Source organism: Oratosquilla oratoria, chromosome 11 (genome assembly GCF_046742065.1).
Source record: "Oratosquilla oratoria isolate Oo_2021 chromosome 11, ASM4674206v1, whole genome shotgun sequence".
NCBI lineage: Eukaryota > Metazoa > Arthropoda > Malacostraca > Stomatopoda > Squillidae > Oratosquilla > Oratosquilla oratoria.
The window spans coordinates 1,828,252-1,850,274 of record NC_134787.1 but is presented as its reverse complement, the minus strand read 5'-3'; the positions used below and the strand labels follow the sequence as shown (position 1 = coordinate 1,850,274).

Below are 22,023 nucleotides of genomic sequence, written 5' to 3'. Positions count from 1 at the left end.
TCAGCCATCCAGAGTCTGCTGCTGAACAAAGGCCTCCTTCATAGCATTCCATGAATCACACGACCGCACCATCCTCGGCCACATCACTCCTGCAAACTTCTCAATCTCGTCTCTCCACCTTCTGTCTGGTCTCCCTCTTCCACCCTTCCCATCTCGCGATGTCCACTCAGTAACACACATGCTCCATCGCTCATCAGTCATTCACACTGACTTACCTGCCCAATTCCACTTTCTCTCTTTTATTGCTTCCACAATATCTTTCACTCTAGTCTGCTCTCTCACCCAACTTGCTCTCTTTCCGCCTCTCAGCATTATTCCCATCATTGATCTCTCCATTCTCCTCTGTGCTGTCCTTAGTTTTTTTCCATTGCCTTCGTTAGATTACTGCTGGTAGAATGCATTGATTGTAAACTTTACATTTCAAACATAAAGGTAGAGAGCCTCTCAGGATCTTATTATACTTACCAAACACTTTCCAACCAATTGTAATGCATCTTTTTATTTCATTATCATGATCTTTTGTCACTTTCACCATCTGGCCTAAATAATTATACTCTTCAACTTCCTCAAGACTTTCATCATCAATTACAATCTCTTTACTTTGAACTTTCATATTGAACATTACTTTGGTTTTACTTTTATTCATTTTTAAACCTACTTTGATACTTTCCTTGTTTAGATCACTCAGCATATCTTGCAAGTTTTCTGCTCTTTCTGAAATAAGAATAATGTCATCTGCAAATCTTAGGTGGTTCAAATATTCACCATTAATCTTTAAACCTTTCTTTTCCTAACTCAATCTTCTGAAAATATCTTCCAAGCAAGCTGTAAATAGTTTTGGTGAAATTGTATCGCCTTGCCGTACTCCTTTCTCAATCTTGATCTTTTCTGTATCTTTATGTAGTCAAATTATAGTGGTACCTTTCACATAAATCTTTTCTAAAACCCTTATGATCTGTTCGTTTGAACCCTGCTTGCGTAGCGAGTTTAGTATTGCTATTTGTTCTACCAAGTCAAAGGCCTTCTCATAATCTACAAAAACTAAACACAGAGGTATATTGTATTCTGTCGTTTTCTTGATTAGCTGGTTTATCGTCTGCAAATGGTCAAGGGTCGAATATCCGCTCCTAAAGCCTGCCTGTTATCTCGGTTGGTTTCAATCTAAAATTTGACTTAGTCTGTAAGGATCTTGGAGAATACTTTATATACATTTGATAGCAAGCTAATCGGTCAATAGTAACTAAGGTCCTTCTGGTCTCCTTTTTTATGAAGCAAAATCACTATAGCATTGCACCATGCATCAGGAACACTTTCTTGACATAAGCACTGGGTGTACAACTCAACTATTTTTATATGAATTAATTTCCCTGCGTCTTTCAACAGATCTATTGATATACCATCTTCCCCAGGTGCTTTTCCTTGTTCACAGTTTCTAGAGCAAATTCTACTTCTTCCTTTGTAATCTCTGGTACACTACTAACATCTACACATGAATTTACTGATTCAACTACTGTCTTTGATGAGTAAAGCTCTTGGTAAATCTCTTCGACTCTTTCCCATTTTGTCGCTACATTTATTTCTCCATTTCTATCTTTCAAACATATCATTTGCTGTCTTCCTAAAGCATGTTTGCGCTTGGTCACTTTAATACTTTTACTCTTACGAGTTTCCTCTATTTCATCCATGTTTCTCTTTCTTTTCTCTAATCTCTGCCTTTTGTTGATAAGCTTGTTTAGTTCTACTCTTTCTATTTCATCTCTCCTGCTTTTAATCTGCATGGTCTTTCTTTTAATTAGGTCATTTGTAGCTTGGGAGTATTTGTTTTCTCTAATGTTTTTTGTACTTCCTACTTTCTCTGCCGATTCTCTAATGATATTCACTAAATTCAAATTAATATCTTCCACGGTATCCTCATTAGTTCTTAGAGCTTCAAATCTATTTTTAATTTCTGAAATTTCTTATTATTATCCTTAACCTTTGCAAGGATGCTTTTCTTTCCTAAAATTACTTTATTTCTCTCGGCTCTGAAATTGAATTCAGCTGTGCAACCTACCATTCTATGATCACTACCTATGTTGACTTTATTTATCACCGTAACATTGTCAATGCTTTTGCTCTCATCTCCTAATATGAAGTCTATTTCATTCTTTGTTGTTCCATTTGGACTATACGCTTTTGGAACAAAGTGTTCATTATCCTCATGTTGTAGTTCTCTGCAAAATTGACTAACATCTCGCCTCTGTCATTTCTTTCACCTACCAATGCACGTCTCATCGCCCATCTTCTTCCCCACTTTAGCAGTTGTGCAGTTGGTGCATAAACCTGAACTATTTTTAGAGTGTACCTTTTACACAGCCTAATCACAATCCAAACTACCCTATCTGACAAACTACTGAATTTGACTACCGTATTTTCCGGCGTATAGTGCGCAACGTTTTTACGTTGGAAGGGCCTAAAAATGGGGGGTGCGCGTTATCCGGTGGTACGCATTATCTACGGCCTACGATAAAAATTCTGCGGCTGTGTGTAATTTTTTTTCACAACATGACGATGTTGGCCATCACAAAGTCGGGACGGCACACTTCTCCGTGACGTTCTGTGAGAACAAGAAGAACAGCCATGGTGACATGAAAAAATATGCCAGCATGGGCTACCATATATAAATATTTGGTATTGGTAGGTATCTGTCGAATCTTATTTTTCATGTTTAACCCCTTCCATACGGTGCCGCACACGTATGCGTCATGAGGAGCAAGTGGATTCGCGACGCTGCCATATCGTCTTCTTGATTATATTTATTGTAGTCGCCCCGGTGTTTTTACATTCTCCCAATTGCGCCCTGTATCCCATTCTCTGTGGTTTTCAAAATTCGCGGGTGAAAGAGAGAACGATCGATATAAGCGGCGACTATATTTTATGATGCGAATATTATTTCGTTACGTCATACGTCTGGCATTGGTTGCTGCCCGCGAGATTTAAGTCCCGTATTGAAGTGGTTAAATAGGCCTAAACACCATGAAACATGATCAATATTCATGATATTTGCCCATGTTCACAGCATCCTAGTTTGAATTTTTATGTTGGCTTTGTTGCTTCACTTTAGGTATGGTACAAATTCCGTTGTCGCCATTCATAAACTTGTGTCAAACACCTGACTACAACACCCTCTTTCGGGAGTTATATTAAGTAAACGTCACCTCGATGAGAGACTGTCCTATTTCACCAATGTCATTGCAGGTTCAAAGCTAAAACGAAACAGTCTGTAGTTTGTTTCAGTATTGAATAAAAAATGGTAAAGACGAATTATTTCCTCAAGATATAAAATGAACATTTTCTGTAAAAATCCTGAAATTTTTCTGTATATTTTACTTTCAATAAACTTTTTTTAGATCATATTTCCAACAAACTATTTAAGCTACAAAGTAATAAGGGACCAACACACAACATGAGTCATATACCGGTACATGTAGTTCCGACTCGATTCTCTCGCTAGATGGCGATCAGGCATGCGCGTTATATGTCGGTGCGCACTATCTGTGTACTGATATAACGAAGTGCATGGGTGCGCATTATAACCCGATGCGCATTTTAAGCCGGAAAATACGGTATATTACTAGCAACCTGTCGGTTTATCAAGAATCCTACTCCACTAAATATTTCTTAGTCTTTACCTTTATAGTAGAACAGGCGGTGATCATCTTGTAATTGTATTAGCTATTCTTCCACTCTTTGGACTTCGCTCAGTCCTACGATGTCCCACTTGATGTCTGGTTCTTCCATTAAACTCTCCAGCCTGTGATCTTCTGAGTTACTTCTTATGTTGTAAGTATAGATTTTCATTTTCTTCATGTTGTTTAATGTCTCAATCTACAGTAAGCCTTCATTATTGATGGATTTTTTTTTTAAAACTGTTTTAACCACTGATGGACTTTCCGATGGGAAATTGTACATTTCTGCTAGTACACAAAAATAATCTTACCTTTGCCCGTGCCTATTCACTAAGCATCACCTCCATGATAATTATACATATACTCATTTTTCAATGGAAATGAAAGAAATGACAATAGCAGAGGTGACAAATTGCAATGGAGTGGACCAGGGTTGTCAGATTGGGCTAATTTCTAAACCAATGTGCTACTTTATTTTGAAAACTTTATCATATATTATGTGAATTATAATCATAAATAAATTCCCAGAGGATAGGCCTAATACATATGCTATTAAATATATTTCTGTGAAAAGCATACCAAAGTGCCACATGGGGAAATAGTCATACCACAGCCCACCAGATCTTTGTATGATCACTTAAATAATATATATTACCTATCCTTACTGTATTAAACCTTCATATTTTCCATCAGATCCCCATTTGTCTTCATTGCTCAACAGTACTATCAGAACAAGACTGAATATCATTTTGACATGAGGAACATTACTCGCATTATTCACTGCACATGATGTGTCGTCAAATATAAACACATTGCCAACAAACCCTGTGTGGCACAAGGTGTAAGTGATGGCAAAGGAAACCATTGGAAAAGCTGGCAGTGCAAACCAACAATCAATATGATGCATTTGTTAACATTCAACATCAATGAGTAACATGATCATGCAACTATATATGGCTATCATTTCTGCTCCTCTTTGCTTGAAAAAAAAGTAGACTAAAATAATGTCATGTTCAAGGATAAATGTTCCTATAATAAATTTTCTTTTGATAAACTCAAACAAATGGGTGAGTGGAAAAAACAGATCAATCAATTGTACTACAGTTCTCAGTGAACAACCACCTTAAAAATTAAATGCTTTTCACATTTTGTCAAGAGATATCCATATAGTCTTGCCCCAAATGTGTGTTTCATGCCGCATGCCGCCCGGGGCAGTCTGCCCCCTCATCCCCCACACTTGCTACACTACTGATACCAATCTACATACATATTGGGCTGCTTTTAATATTCAATACTTTTAGCCCTTCAAACTGCTAATTTCAGCCAGTTTAATATGGCAACCCTGATGAGTTAAGCATCATAAGTGGAATTTTTTCTTTGTATCATACAGTCCTTTTTTTCAATGACTCTATGTAAATATATTTCCAATAAGTATGATGAAACAGGCTGCATATAACAACAAATATAAAGCAACATAATACAAACATTGAAATCAGCTGATACTTATCAAGCATAAATCAGTATCAACAGTTTTGGGTATCTACTAATATCTTCATTACCAAATCCCCGTTGATAATGAGGGGCTACTGTATCACTTAAATTACTAAATACTGAAGAATATTATATGCCTTACCTCCAATTGTGGATTCTTGATACTCATGAAACTGTCCCTTAACAAATCTAAGAACAAGTGAAGATTTTCCTACGGCAGATTCCCCAAGAAGTACCAGTTTAAACTGACAGATTTTAGCCTGGCCTCCTCCGTTAGGCCTCTGGGCTACTGCTCCTCTTTGGGCCATTGTATGTCCTGAAACAAACAAAATAATACAAGTACTCCATTTGATTTTTTTTCTCAGACACCACAATTGAAATAACATCACTCCAAATAAAAACAAAGAAACACATCACAAATATCTACCTCTACTCTAACCTCTCAACCCATTCACAAACCACATACTGTACTGGACTTGAATGTACACCAAACAATTTGGTTAAACACACAAACAGCAGACCAAACAAGGAATAATGGTCTTAAACTGTCAGGAAATAGATTTAATTTGGAAGTAGGTAGAAATAATTTTGCCGTGTAGTTAATGAATGGAATAAACTTCCTACAGAGGCAGTGCAATGTAGTTCAGTTTGAAGCTTTAAGATTCATTTAGATAAACAACTAAGCAGGATGCTGTAATGCCTGCCATTTAATCTATATTATTTGTTTATTTGTCTGTCAATTTATTATTATTTATTATTTACCTGTTTTTTATTAACTTTACCTATTTTATCATTTACATTGTTATAATTTATATTCATTTATCATTATTACAATTTTTTTTGCATCTGACCTAGTTATGGACCAAAAGATCTCCTGTCAGCTTGTTCCTCCTTTGTAATCCTTTGACCAATTCCCCAACCTAAACATAAAATTCCTGCAACCACCCCACCAGGCAACATCCTCAACATAACAAATAGCTTCTGGTATGTCTTCATCCTTCCTCAAAACACATAGGAACCCGTACATGACCTCCCCTAAGACCATTTCCTAATAAAGATCACCATCGAAAGAAAAAAGAAAACCTACATACAAGAGTGTATGAAAAAAAGGAATGCACAGAAAAAATAGAAAAGAACTTGGAAATATTTGTCGATGACCAATTCCCATCCACCAAAGAGCAGTAGAAGAGATAGCAGTCACCAATCAGAGGGCAAGCAAGAGGCAGGAAAAAAAATACAGCCCCAACTACAGTACTCATCAAAAATATGCAGCAAGTATCCCCCTCTGCAGCTGCATATTTATGGCAAAAATAGGATGGCATTTTCTAAGGTGAAATTATGTATTAAGTATCTGGTAACAATATCATCTATACACAGCCATTCTCCACTCACCCCTATATCCAGCTTTCTCCTTATTTTGCTTAACAGACATGCCTCTCTTGCTCAACGCCCTTTCACACCATCTGTCCATCCATCTTGTCCTCGGTCGTCCCCTCAACTTCACTCCCTCCACCTGCTTTCCACACCTTTTACTAATCTTTCTTCACTCATTCTTTCTATGTATCCAAACAATCCCAATACTCTTTCATCAGCCATATCTGCCATCTCCTTTTCCACCCCAGCTCTCATCACCACCTCATTTCTCACTCTATCCGACATTGTAACCCCTCCATATTTCTCAGACATTTCATCTTTTATCTTAAACACGTTTACACTTTTACTCTAAGTTCCAGGTCTTTGCCCCATACAGTGCAGTACCATTGGCACAATCAACCCTTCATATAAATGACATGAATGAAGGAGTTCAATGTTACATGAATTTCTTCGCAGATGACGCAAAAATATTAAAGAAAGTAAGAACAGAAGAGGACTGTGATTCATTACAATCAGACCTGGACAAAATCTGGAAATGGACTCAAAAGTGGGAAGTGAACTTCAATATCAAGAAATGTAGCATAATGGAGTTTGGAAAAAGTAAAAACAGAATTTCAAAAAATTATAAAATTGGTGAAGAAGAAATAAAAAAAGTGCACTCGGAAAGGGACCTTGGAGTAATAATCAGCAAAGACATGACACCGGATAAACATATAAACAAAATAGTCGGAGAAACCTTCAACCTATTAAGGTCAATGAAAGTGGCATTTGACTATTTGGATGAAGAAATGACTAATTTTAGGAATGATTTACTATATATAAAAAAAAAAAAAAATTAAAAAAAAAAAAAAATAAATAAATAAAAAAAAAAAAAAATTGATGCTGAAAGATACAAAAATGAGTCACCATGAGCATAGCTCCCTTCCCGTATAATACAACTAGGTAAATAGAGTCTACTCTCTGCACTCATTCCCAAATGTCTATTTTTCACACTTTTTAATCACCCAAGGCATTTACTTGCTTCTCTGTCTACAATCTTCTTCCACCTCCACTCCCTTTTCTGCCACATACAACCTTCAATACCTAAACCTATCCACTTCCTCCAGCCTCTCTTGTAAGACTTATTTCCAACTTGCTGCCATCATCTTCCCTTGTACATTTCATTACTTTACCTTTTCCAAAATTTACCTTCAACTTTCTATCAGATACCTTCCCAAACCCTATTACTAACTCCCTTAATCTCTCCTCTGCCCTACTACATAGTGTCATCCACAAATAACAACTGGCTCACCTCCCACTTTTCTCCATTTTCTTTAACCATCTCCATTCCTCTCGCCTTTACCTCAAACTACTCACTCTCTCCATCTCCAATTCTAACACAAGGCTCTACTACTCTCATAAAAACTCTTGACTTCCCTTAACAGCTTTCCCCCAATTCTATATATCTGCAAAATTTCCCACAGTGCCTTCCTGTCTACCCTGCCATAAGCCTTTTCCAAATCCATAAAGGCTCAAAATATATCCTTACCTTTTCCTAAAGCTTTCTCGTACATGTCTTACCACAAAAATCTGATCCATACAACCCCTACCTTTTCTAAACCCACATTGTTCCTCTCCAAATCCTCTCAATTAAAACCCTCCCATATGCCTTCCCAACTACACTCAACAAACCGATCCCGTTGAAGTTACTACACTCATATTGGTCTCCCTTTTCCCTTGTAGAGAACTATGCAGGCACTCCTCCAGTCCTCTGGCACTCTACCCTCCCTTAAACACATATCAACCTCTTCCATGCAATGACACCTATGTAGGCATCATAAGGTGCGAGTGGGTATATGAAGACATCAGCGTTGCTGTCCTGATTTTGTAGTTGTAACTCAGTGACCCCTGGTTCTGTGAACTGGCTTGATCACATTTTCTGTGTTTATTTTTATTTAGAGTGAAAGAACGAGTAAATCAGCAGTGACTTTACATTTTATAATGCCAGTATTGTGACCCCTGAATTCTGTGAACTGGCTTGATCACATTTTTCTGTTTATTATTATTACTCAGAGTGAAAGAACAAGTAAATCAGCAGTGACTATATTTTATAATGCAGATATTGTGATGCATCATCATACATCAGGCATCCAATGCTGCGTGCAAGAATTTGACTCGTATTGAAGAGGTTAAACAACCTTACTAGCCAGTCCACTATTAACGTACCTCCATTCTCCAGACATCCTGCATGACATCCATCTAACCCAGGTGCCTCACCTGTTCTCATCATTTTCAAAACTACTTACACCTCATCTTTTCTTATATCTCCTCCATTTTCCTCTCCCATCACCATCAATTTCTTAGTGCCTGCCACTGATACCACCAATACCTCCCCATCCTCCTCCACACTCAACAGTTCTCTAAAATACTCTGCCAATCTTCTCCTTACCACCTCCTCTTCTATTTTCATCTGTCCATCTGCACCTTTCACCTTTTCTTCTCTACTTGACTAACCTCCGCTTCCTCTCCTTATTTCCATAACATTTTTACTATTTTCAAAATTCTGTTATACTCCTCTCCCATTGTACATCTGCTCTCCTTTTTGCCTCCTTTATCTTGTTTTGCTTCTCTACTTTTTTTCTTTGTACCTCTCATATATTTCTCATGTCTTACTTTGCAACCAATCCCTGAATGTTTGCTTCTTCTCTTCTACTACCTTCTTCACTTCATCATCCCACCACTTACTATCCTTCCTTCTATTCCCTCTCATCATCCTTTTTCACACCATCTTTGCACACCTAGTGAATCCCTCCTTGAAATGCCCCATTCCTACCTCTACTCTATTCTTTATCACCTCCCACATTTCTCTCAGCTTCTCATTGTACTCCTGCACCTTTTCCTTCTCATTTACATAGTTTACTGAGCACCTATCCTCTGCCCCTTTCTTCTTTTTCCACCCATCTTCCACTCTCAGTTTACCTTCCACCAAAAAATTCCAGAATGCTTCATACTCTTTTCCTGGATACTACATTTTCCATTAACCCCTTCCATACGGTGCCGCACACGTAGGCATCATGGACTTGGATCTCGGTGGCAGCAGCCAATGCCAGCCGTACGACGTGTCGTAATAATACTCGCATCATAAAATATAGTCACCGCTTATATCGATCGTTCTCTCTTCACCCGTGAATTTTGATAACCATAGAAAATGCGATTACAAAAGAATTAGAAAGAATGTCATTATGGAGGGGCGACTACAATAAATATAATCAAGACGCCGATATGGCAGCCTCGCGAATACACTCGCTCCCCATGACGCCTACGTGTGCGGCACCGTATGGAAGGGGTTAATACTCTATCTACCACCCTCTCCCATGTGTACTTATGCTCAACTATTTTCATACTGTGTAAACTATCAGCTACCTAAATGCATTTCCACCAAAAAATTCCAGAATGCTTCATACTCTTTTCCTGGATACTACACTTTCCATTAAGACCATATTAACCATCCTCTCCCATGTGTATGCTCAACTTTTTTCATAAATACTGTGTAAGCTATCAACTTCCTAAATGCATCTCCACCAATAACTCTCCATTATGATTTTTACCTAGCACTCCACACTTCCCAACCACTCCATCTACTGGTTCATCCCCTACCCTAGCATAATAGTAAAAACAAACAGTATGCATGAAATAAAATTATTTAGCAGCAAAATGGCTCCCTGGGTAATTTTTTGTTAAGTTATGCTGCAACTCTCTATATAATGAGACTCTAGCAGAGAGGAGTTTAGAGACTTTAAGGTAGGAGGGAGAGGAATTTCAGAATGCCCGAGTTGGTTGTGAAAACTCAATAATCTGGATGCGGACTGTAGTGTGTTGACGAAAGATTTGGTTTGATGTCACAACCCCCCTCCCATCAGGAGGCTAGGACCATGCCACTTACAGGACTTTGTGGCATGGAATTTAATGAACCATACCCTTAGTTCAACTCACCAGTGGTAATGTCTGAACCCCTATCACCTTGACCTTTGCCACAAGTAATGACACCCTAACCTGCTCAGCCAGCAAGTGTGTTACTGGACACAATATATAATTTGAAGTTGGTGTGGCAACTGTACATTAAATTATTCATGAAGATCTAACATTCAAAATTTGTACAATGGGTCCCCAGTGATGAATAGAAGACAAGCTAGTGATAGCAGGAAGATGGCCAAGCTCATTTCCTCCAATCCAAGAGTGCTTGAGTATATGACCTGTGATGAGACCTGGAAAACTATTAAGTGCTATCAACCAATTTGCACTATCAATTGATCGCACTATGCCAACTATGGATCTATTGTTCGCGCAGCAATCGTTAGATCACACAACCATTCAAGGGATATAATTGGATCATGTTTATGGCCTTGTCACATTGACTTGTATGTCAATACCAATAAACTGATTAATAAACATGATTTAGAAAAGATACATTGGACATTCAAAAACATAATGAAACTCATCTCGACATTAAAAACTGCATTGCCATCTCTCAATGTTTTTTAAACTAAACATCAAGCCAACCAAGACCCTCCAATTCTTTGGTCTTTGTTCCTTACTGCTTGTGTGCTGTGATATGGGATCGATTGAGCACATATAATCTTAGGGTGTTTATTAGTGAGTATTTATCATGAAGTTAAAAGAAAATGACACTAAGTATTGATGAGATTGTGAAGAAATTGTCACAGGTCCGACACTACCAGAAATTATTGGTGACTGGGAGAAATGGTGATTGGCACAAATTACTGATGAAATTAAGAAGAAATGGCCTCAGTCCAACAACAATAATTACCAATGAGATTATGAAGAAACCGTCACAGTCCAACAACACTAATTTCCGACGAGATTGGATGATATCTGTTTGATAAATGCAGCGTTTACTGCCATTTCTTTGGTTATCACTTCCTTTGCCAGCTTTACGAGGTAACAGGACCAAGGTTCACCATACATTAACTCATTAAACATACAACATGCTACATGGATGACAAATACAGAAGACGTATGCAAGAAATTGCAGACAACCAGGCAGGCAGCATCACCAAAAAGAGCCCTGTCATCAACGAAGAAAAGTACTATTCAATTCAACAACACCTTTTGAACAAAAATCAGAAAGTTGACCCACACTTTAGGCACTGGGCGAAGACATAGCAATTCCAGATAGTGGACCTATGAGGCCTAGGCATTAAAGAAATTCTTGTCATACCCAATAATCACAAGAATCCATTAGAGGGCACATCAAGTTTTCTAAGAGTTGTTCATGCTGAAAACATATACAATATCATAAAGAGCATCAGTTGTCAGGAGTTAAACATAAAAGATACAAAAATGTACTTGATCATGTCTAACATCATTACTTTGAAATAACTCATGGTCTTGTCCATGAATTCTGCAAAAATTGTACCGTTTTCCATCTCAATCAGCCATGAGTGACTAGACCACCACTCCATCCAATCATACAGTCTTTCTTGAGTGACCTGATTGACATGTGGCATTCACCAGATCTTTTAACTATACTGTATAGTACACTTCATGGACCATTTCTTGAAATATCACATGTTATTCCAATTAGAGCAAAAAATAGCAGATGATGTAGCACGTATATTAGAAGAACACATCATTCTCAGTTGCAGAGTTTGGTGGAATGTACAAAGAGGACAGTTGAAAAAGAGATTGCCACAATGAAACAAGAGGAAAATGTCAGCCAAGATGAAATAGGATTCCACTGGATTTCATGGCTGCCCCGGATTATGTTCTCAATGAAGAGTACCCGCCAAGAAACTATAAAAGGTGCCCCATACCATGTCAACTTTGGTAGGAGTGTCCCCACAAAAATATTTTCTGGTGTAAAGGAGCACTGTGTCACCAAAGAGTCTTGAACGAGACAAAGTTGAAGAGACATCAACATAGATATTACAACAAAAGAAGAAAATGGAAGAAAAAAAGAAAACTAGAAAGGCACCTGTTCCAGTGCTATGTTTGCATACCACAAAACCATTGCAACCAATGAAGAGCGAGGAGTCAGACAGCACAAATGGAAAGCAACATTCAGCAGATAATGAAAGGTTTCAAGCTTTCAAGTTCTGTCAGAAGAAGCAAGATGTAACAAGAGTCAAATATGGAAATGCTTGATCTCATAGACACTAACAACTTGCTGCTGAAACAAATGCTAACAGATAAGTTGCCAGATCTGGATCAGCAATCAAAGATGGTGTAAGAGGAAAGCAATGAGGCACCAACTCAACAGAGCCATCTGTAAACGTACTTTGGACAATATACATTGCCACCACAAAGATGTCCAAATTTTACAATAGACAGAAACATATCTAGGTCCAAGAGTTTTCAACGGGTGATAGTGTTGCTGTATCAAAACTGGATCATTCCTTGACAGATATAAACCTGATACCATATGTTGTGAGTGATGTATACGGGGAAAAAGTTCAAGTCATTTGTTGTACACACAATATGGATTACTAAGTACAAAGTTTACTGGTGGAGACCTGCAGGAGTATTGTGATGATGATGTTCCAGATAAATCCAAAGTGGATTCATCATCATGAAGATGCCAAAAAATTACACCCGGAAAACAAGTTCACAAGGAATCGTTATGACTAAGAATAGTTGCAAGACTGCTAAGTATAGCTGTCAACTGAAAAAGATAGAATGTTCAACTCGCTGTCATCCATCCTCAATATGTTCGAATAAGGAACTATCACTGCTATCAAAGGAAGTTGACAATAATGTCTGGTTGAGTGCTCAGCACATGGCAGCAGCCAGAAAAACATTGAAAACAGAATTCCCCCAATACATCTGGTTTACAGGACACTTCTGTACCAAAACACATTTTTTTGACATGCCTACTGGTGAATTCATACAACTTCTGCATGTATCAAATAGTCATTGGATAACTATTTCAAACATTGGTCAGACAGACAGGAACATTGTGGGAATTTATGATTCCTTACACCAGATCCCAGGCAATGATACTGTCAAGCTCACTGCCAAGTACTGTATATGCATAGTTTCAAGGAAAAATTTGTGATTCAAGAAATGAACTGACAAATAACCAAATGCTGTAATATACTGCACTGCATTTGCAACCTCACTGTTATTTGGCAAGGACACGAGTGAACTACATTACAATGGCCCCTTATGTGAACATTTTGGAAAATCCATAGATTCTTTATTTCTATCCTCTGTTCCCTTTCACCCATGTCAATTTCTCCAAAGAGGAAACGGACATTTACTATCACTACCAGTGCCCAGATGATGGAACCTTCATGGTAGAATGCAGCATGAATAATGGTACCATACAATGTGTCAATATAAATTCAATTAAATCTGCTGAAAAATGAAAAAAACACCAGTCATGAGTTTAGGCAGGATTACATAAATGTGGTAAATTTATGGGCTACTTAGGATGTGAAATTACTGATGTGATAGCATTGGGGAAATATTTATTTGGATGTGTTGTGTTTGATATGATTTTATAAGTAATTGTAAATATATAATCTTTTGCAATACTAATACTTTTGTCATAATAATTTTCTTTTAATAATTTATAATGTGATAGATTGGTTCTCCCACATGTGATACAGTATATGATTGTAAATACAAGTCAAGAACTAGTTAAAAAAAAAAATATCTTACAGATTAAAAAATTAGTTAAAGCATTTTTAACAATTGGGCATTACCTGTCCTCTATAGTGCATGTTTCCTTTTCATTATATTCTTAAATGTCCAATATTCCTTTTCTAAATCATATTTATTAACAAATTACTGGTGTTAACATACATTTCAATATGATGAGGCCATATGATTTAATTATATCTCTCAAAGACAAAGCACCATTGATCAATGGTTGTGCAATCTACTGATTGCCATGCAAACAATGGATCCATAGATGGCAAAGTACAATCAACCAATAGTATGTAACTTTATGATCCAATGACAAAGTGCCCAAAGGAAGTATCCTGGCTCCCCCATATCCAAAAGGACAAGGCAGAACATGTATACCAGGAAGTTCATAAAGACCACCACCCCTCCTTTAAATGCCATGGGCATCATTTACATACACTGGCTTCTCTTTGACCAGACAGTCAACAAAGCGTACCATGTGGAAGTTTCAAGGGAATTCAAAGAAAGTTTGTCACAAAAAGTCACAGCTCTTCCAACTGGGTTGGTGGCAACTGGCCCAGGGCAATGCAGTCCACAATTCCATCCTGGTAGTCGGGCATCAAAATGGTCTCTCACCCTCCCTGCACCCCCTCCACACCTTGCTCCCAGTGACTTTTGGTTGTTCCCCATGCTGAAGAACCTCAGGGGTGGGTTGTCATTCTGAAGACATTAACCCCTTCAATACGATGACGCCTACGTAGGCGTCATGAGGAGCAAGTGGGTACGCGAGAATGTTGATGTCGGCGTCTTGATTATATATATTGTAGTTGTACCTGCATGACCCCCATACTCTGTAAACTGGCTTCATCATATTTTCTATGGTTATCAAAATTCACGGGTGAAAGAGAACGAGCAATACAGCGGTAACTTTATTTTTTATAATGCGAGTATTATGACGCAACATCGCACGTCTGGCAGCTAATGCTGCCTGCAAGATTTTGGCCCAGAGTGAAGGGGTTAAGATGAAAGGAGCTGTGACAAGCACTTCCAGATCAACAACCCCATCAAATCCCTCCAGACATTACCTCGACAAATATCCCTCCTTAGAGAAACAAGAACCACATTAGTACACCTGCATTCAGGTCAGAATCCAGCTTATTAAGATAGTATCAACACAGAATAGGCCTAGTTAACAAATTGCCCCAGCTCCAATCATCACTCAGAAGACACCAAATACTCTTACACTGCCCCAAACTAGCTATACCTACACAACTAATACATTTTCCAGAGTCATTTCTAGCCCAATCCCATTGGTGCTGCCTCTTACCTGGGTACAATGGGTCTCCTGCAAGAGAGATCAAAGTCAACAGACTGATAGACTGACTCATGGGCCAATCAATCAGTTGTCCCAGGGTGGGCTCACATGTCACTCAGGTACGATATATTGTGTTCCTGGTTATGCATTTTTAGTGTGGGACATTGTGGTATGAGGTGTTTGGTGTCCTCTGTATGGTGGTTGCATCTAAATCAATTTAAAACTTTGGCCAGACTGCTATTTTGTATTTACTGTGCTAGCTATTACCATCAGGTTTTCTGCATGAGAAAACATTGGTGTTCAGGTCAGGTTCTGGAATTGGGAGACCACTCATGAAGAGATGGAACAGTAAGGATGAAAATACTGCACCCTGAGGGACTCCACTGTATCTTTTTGCTCCTGAGATTTGGCTCTTATAGATTACTCTGCAGTCTTCTATGAAGTTGTTTAACCACTTTTTGTTACCATTTTGAATATTATGTATAGGGGGACCTGGTAAAAATCTTAGTTATATCTATAACTGTTCTTTCATCATCCCCCCACTTTAAATCCTTACAGTATTTGTCATATCTATGAAAAGTGTGCTGGAGTGGACGTGTTGGCTGGAAGAAGTAGGTATTTCTGTTTGGATTCTGGCTGCCACCATTTTCATCAGCATGGGCTTTAGTAGACAGATACCTTCTAATCGCAATCTGCAAAGTTCTTGAGAACATTTGACTATGCCTCCACAGCATAGTTCCCAACAATCAGGAAAACAAACATCTTACAAACTGCACATAACAAGTATAGGTACAAATAAGAGGATGTTCCAAAACCATCACCAAAGACTGAACAAAGAAACCAATATCATCTTCATAATACACCACAAGATGATAGATACGTAATTCTATGCAAGAGCCCTCAACTTTACTCATCCATCTCATTACAAAACATAAGGACATCCAAATGAACACCACAAAATTCACCAAGGCAGCATACTACTCATCTACAAGAACCTACTACCTGCACATAACTACATATCCATTCAAATATATATTCACTCAGCTCGCATAACTGTCACTTCACAAGACTAACAACAAAAATCCTTACTCAATCATTACAATTCTTAAAGTAGTGGCAAAAATTGTAGCATAGTTACCAAGTACACAAGCTGACCAGTGTCCAGTCATACATATACCAAAGGCTTTTTCCCCCTTACATGGGGGGGTAGCCAAAAAGAAAGGCATAGAAACCACTCCCACCCATTCCATCCCCTACATATTCCACTCCCCTTCATTCACAGCTAGGCCGCTTCATTAAATCAGCGACCCCCTCTCCATCCCCTCATGCAGAAAAGGAGAAGACGGGGAGAAATCCCTTCGTGCTGCGTCAAATTATTTCTCATACATACTTCCTCACCCACCCACTCCCCCTCATGCATCACAGCATCATCCATACACAACCCTTCTCCATTCACCCCTATCTTCTGTCTTCTCCCATCCTTCTGAAACAGACATTCCTCTCTTTTGTAATGCCCCTTTACCCCATCCATCCATCTCTGCCTTCCACACCTCTTTTACTAATCTTTTTTCACTCATTCTTTCCATGTGTCCAAACCATCCTAATACTCTTTCATCAACCCTATCTCCCAACTCCCATTCCACCCATTCTCCTCCTCACCTCTTCATTTTTCTCAGACATTTCATCTCAAACACATTCAAACTCCTTCTCTCTTCCTATGTTCCATGTTTCTGCCCCATACAGTGCTGTCGGCACAATCACTCCTTCATATAACCTCCTCTTAGCATTCATTCCCAAATGTCTATTTCTCATTACACTTTTTAATCCACCAAGGCATTTACTCGCTTCTCTCAATCTACATTCTACCTCCACCCACACTCCTCCCTTTCCTGCCACAATTGCACCCAAGTACAGTGAGACCTCTCATTAACGGACGTTAATTAGCCGAGTTTGCGGTGTTTTTACTGTTTTGGAGTGGTTTTTGGGTGGCATGGTGATTGCATGCACTAAATAACAGCACCAAAAACACCGAAAACATAGCAAAAACACCGCAAACATAGCTAATTAACGTCCGTTAATGAGAGGTCTCACTGTATCTAAAACTATCTACTTCCTCCAGTCTCTCTCCCTTAATGCTCACTTCCATCCTGCTGTCACTCTCTCCCCTTGTACATCTCATCACCTTACTTTTACTCACATTTATCTTTAGCTTCCTTCTTTCACATACCTCAAACTCTGTCACTAACTTCCTCAATCCCTCCTCTGATCCTGCTACAAGTGCAGTGTCATCAGCAAACAACTGGCTTATTTCCCACTTTTCTCCATTTTCTTTAACCATCTCCAACCCCTGACCCACTACCCTTGCATTCACCTCTCACACCACCCCATCCATGTATAAATTGAACAGCCAGGGCAACATAACACATCCCTGACAAAGTCCCACCTTTACCTCAAACCATTCACTCTCTCCATTTCTAATCCTAACACAAGCTCTACTATTCTCGTAAAAACTCTTGACTGCTCTTAACAGCTTTCCTCCTATCCCGTATATCTGCAGAACCTCCCAGTGCCTTCCTGTCGTAAGCCTTTTCCAGATCCACAAAAGCCAAAAAAACGTTCTTACCTTTTCCTATAGCTTTCTCACATATCTGTCTTACCACAAAAATCTGATCTACACAACCCCTACCTGTCCTAAAACCACACTGTTACTCACCAATTCTCCCCTGTTCCTCTCCTAATCCTCTCAATCAAGATCCTCCTATAAGCCTTCCCAACTACACTCAACAAGCTGATCCCTCTGACACTACTACACTCACACTTGTACCCCTTTCCCTTGTAAAGCAGAATGATACAGGCACTCCTCCAGTCCCCCGGCACTCGAACCTCTCTTAAATAAACATTAAATAACTTCACCAGCTAGTCCACCACAACTGTACCTCCTTTTCTTCAGACATTCTGCATGGTATCCATCCAACCCAGGTACCTTACCTGCTCTCATCATCTTAACAGCTGCTTTCACTTCATCTTTCCCCTATTTCTCCTCCACTTTCCTCACTCATAACTCTCATTTTCTTAGCGCCTCCCACTGCAACTACATTTTCCCACCCTATCCTTCACATTTAGCAACTCCCTAAAATACTCTGCCCACCTTCCTCTCACTGCCTTCTCTTCCATTATCATCTCTCCATCTGCACCTTTTACCTTTTCTTCTCTACTTGATTTGCTTCCTCTTTTAATTTCTTTCCAAAACATCTTTTTTTCTTCAAAATTTTGTCATACTCTTACCCCATTTCACTTCTGCTCTCCTCTTTGCTTCCTTTATCTTATGCTTAACTTCCCTTCTCCTTACTTTGTACCTCTCATATGACTCCCTAGTCCTAATTTGTAGCCAATCTATGAATGCTTGTTTCTTCTCTTCTACACCCTTCTTTGCTTCCTCATCCCACCACTCACTACCCTTCCTTCTATTTCCTCCTGCCCTCCTTGTTCCACACAGCATCTTTGCACACCTTATGACTCCCTCCTTGAACCATCCCCATTCCTCCTCCACTCCTAGTTTTACTCTATCCTTCACTCCCTCCCATTCCTCTCTCTGCTTCTTCTTATACTCATTCTCCTTTTCTTTCTCATTTAAAGAGTTCACTCTAAGTACCTCCCTACCTTCTTCCCTTTTCCTCTTTCTCCACCTATTCTCTACTCTCAATTTACCTTCCACCAGAAAATGATCTGATATTCCCCCACTCTCTCCCCTTACAACATGTACATCCTTCACTCTTCCTATCATACTCCTAGTCACCACTATATAGTCCATTAACGCTCTATCTGCCACCCTCTCCCACGTATACTTGTGCTTGACTTCCTTCCTAAACACTGTATTTGCTATCATCAACTCTCTTTCAAGACACATCTCCACCATCAATTCTCCACTACGATTTTTACCTGGAATTCCATGCTTCCCAATCACTCTGTCTATTGGTTCATTTCCTACCCTAGCATTAAGGTCTCCCAACACAACTACATTGACATTTCTCCCTAATCCCTCTATACACTCATTTAAATCTATCCAAAAAGCCTCCCTTTCCTCTGTGCTCTTCTCACTACCAGGCCCATACGCATTTACAAAAACCCACATCTCCCTTCCCAGCTTCACCTTCATCCACATCAACCTAGAAGAAACCTCCTTCCACTCCACTACACCCTTACCTATCTCTTCACTTACTAGTGTAGCCACCCTTTCTCTCCCTCATCCCCTCTTCACTCCTGAGAACCTCCCAACTACACTTCCAAACTCACACTCAACCCTCCCTTTCATTTTAGTTTCACTCAAAGCCAGCACATCCATCTTTCTTCTCACAAACATACTGCCTATCTTTTCCCTTTTACTCTCATCTGTACCACATCCAGTCATAATTAGAATGTTACAAAATCAACTTTCTATTATACTCGTATTCAAAATAACTAATGATCATGTACTTTAATGTACTCCTCTTAAAATAATTCTCTAGAGTGGCTCTCTTTTTGTATAAAAAAAAAAAAAGTCTGATGACCAACGGACCAATTTTCATTCATGACTTTTGTTATTTGCAATACCTCAGTGTCAGTAGATTTGGGTCTTAAATTATAATTGTGAAGACAACCTCGGTTGTATTTTCTTCTAGCAAATTGTGCCTCATCTATTTGAATACAATTTTCAGCTGTTGCCACCATCTGACCTCTCGTTATTTGAGCATACTTCTCTGCATATATCAAACCAGTCACATATACCGTATTTTACGGCTTACAAGACGCACTTTTTTTCCTAAAAAATACCCTGAAAAATGCTAATGCGTCTTCCAAAACAAATGTTGTTGTTGTTGTTGTCGTTCCCTAGACTGTCTGTCCGAGCAGTCCCGTCTCCCCAAGGAAGGCCACAGCCGAAACTGGGTTTTCCCACAAATCCTTTATAGAGTGTATGTTGTGTTGTTTGCGAGCATGATTGTGTATAATGCAGTCTTCCATTATGTGTTGTATGGTATGGGGTGAAGTGTTACATCCTGGGCAGCTGTTCACAACACGGTCGTCCAGCCTCTTCTGGTAGCTTAGAAGTGCTGGGTGGTGACCGCATCGCAGTCTGGCCAAGTGGACTCTGTCCCTACGTGGGAGAGAAGATTCAGAAGGGTGGATATCAGGGGGTCTGGCATGCAGCAGTGTGTTGTCTTTCAGTGTGTTAATGGAGCGGTGAGTGATATGATTATGAATATGTTTCCGGAGGCTGGTATTTGGTGGTTGTGGAGGAAGAGAAGAGAGTATCTGTGCGTAATAAAGGTCTTTGGGTGTAGTTTTAATGTTTCTTGGTGTGTGTGGGTGTTCTGCTATGTAGTGTAGCGGGTGTGATGTGTTTGTGGTGGCTGCAGCAAGTGTTTGTGTGCCTCTCATGTCGAGGTGGTCCTTGACTTTGAGGACTTTTGTTTCATGGTGTAAATGGTCTGTAGGTGATGTATTTGTGCAGCCTGTAATTGTTTTTAGGGCTTTGTTTTGTATGATTTGAAGGGTGTTGTGGTGTGTCTCACTGAGATTAGGAGCCCATGCAGGACTCGCATAATTCATCACTGAGCGTATGCATTGTTTGTATATTGTTATATTAGTTTCTTTGTTTTGTCCAAATGTTGTTCCAGTGATTGACTTAAGTGCGTTAAGTCTAGGTGTGCATTTGTTTTTTATGTTTGTGAGGTGTTGTTTGAAAGACATGGATGTATCGTATGTTACACCAAGAATTTTCTATGTGTTTGTGTGTGGTATTAGAGTGTTGTTGATGTAGAGATGAGGTATGTATTTGTGTTCTTTTGTCCAGTTGGTGAGAAGTGTTGCTGTAGATTTGGTTGGAGCTATTTTGAGTCTGTTTGTGATGAACCATGTGTTGAGTGTGTCAAGGTAAGGCTGGATTATTTCTGCAGCTTTGTCTGTGTTACGATGTGTGCATGTGATTGTTATGTCATCTGCGTAGGAAGAGATTTGTATTTCTGAGTTGTCTGGCGTGGGTAAGTCATGCATGTATAGATTAAATAATGTGGGGGATAGAACCGAGCCCTGTGGTACTCCGTTCTTAATGTTTCTGATGTGCGATGATTGGCCATTATATGACACATGAGCATTCCTGCCTGCCAGATAATTGGCCAGCCATCTTTTGGTGTTATTGTGCATGTCTGTGTTATATATTTTATTTGTTAGGTTGTGGCGGGGGATAGCATCAAAAGCTTTACTAATGTCCAATGTTATAAGAAGTGTTCTGTGGTGGGGCCTATCTGAATTGATGCCATCTAAAATTCTTTGTGTGAGGTTTGTCAGAAGAGTGTTTGTGGAGTGTAGTGGCCTAAAACCGTGTTGTGAGTCAGCAAGGGGAATATATGGTGTGACAAGTTTAAGTATTAGGCGTTCAATGACTTTAGAGGGGGTGCAGAGAAGTGTGATTGGGCGGTGCGATGTTGGGATTGTTGGGTCTTTGTTGGGTTTTGGAATGGTGATTATTTTACCATGCTTCCAGATGTCGGGTATTGTGTTGTGTGAATA

At 39.2% G+C, this 22,023-nt stretch overlaps 1 protein-coding gene across 3 annotated transcripts in view; it reads right to left on the bottom strand.

Moving 5' to 3' along the window:
• Positions 1–22,023, bottom strand: part of LOC143029547 (ras-related protein Rab-5B-like) — a 49,729-nt gene that overhangs the window by 18,276 nt on the left and 9,430 nt on the right. For all 3 annotated transcript variants that reach the window (XM_076192208.1, XM_076192209.1, XM_076192207.1), the window contains exon 2: positions 5,302–5,475. In XM_076192208.1, coding sequence (XP_076048323.1) covers positions 5,302–5,467 — 166 coding nt within the window. In that variant the 5' untranslated portion in view covers positions 5,468–5,475. The remainder of the gene's footprint in view (positions 1–5,301; positions 5,476–22,023) is intronic.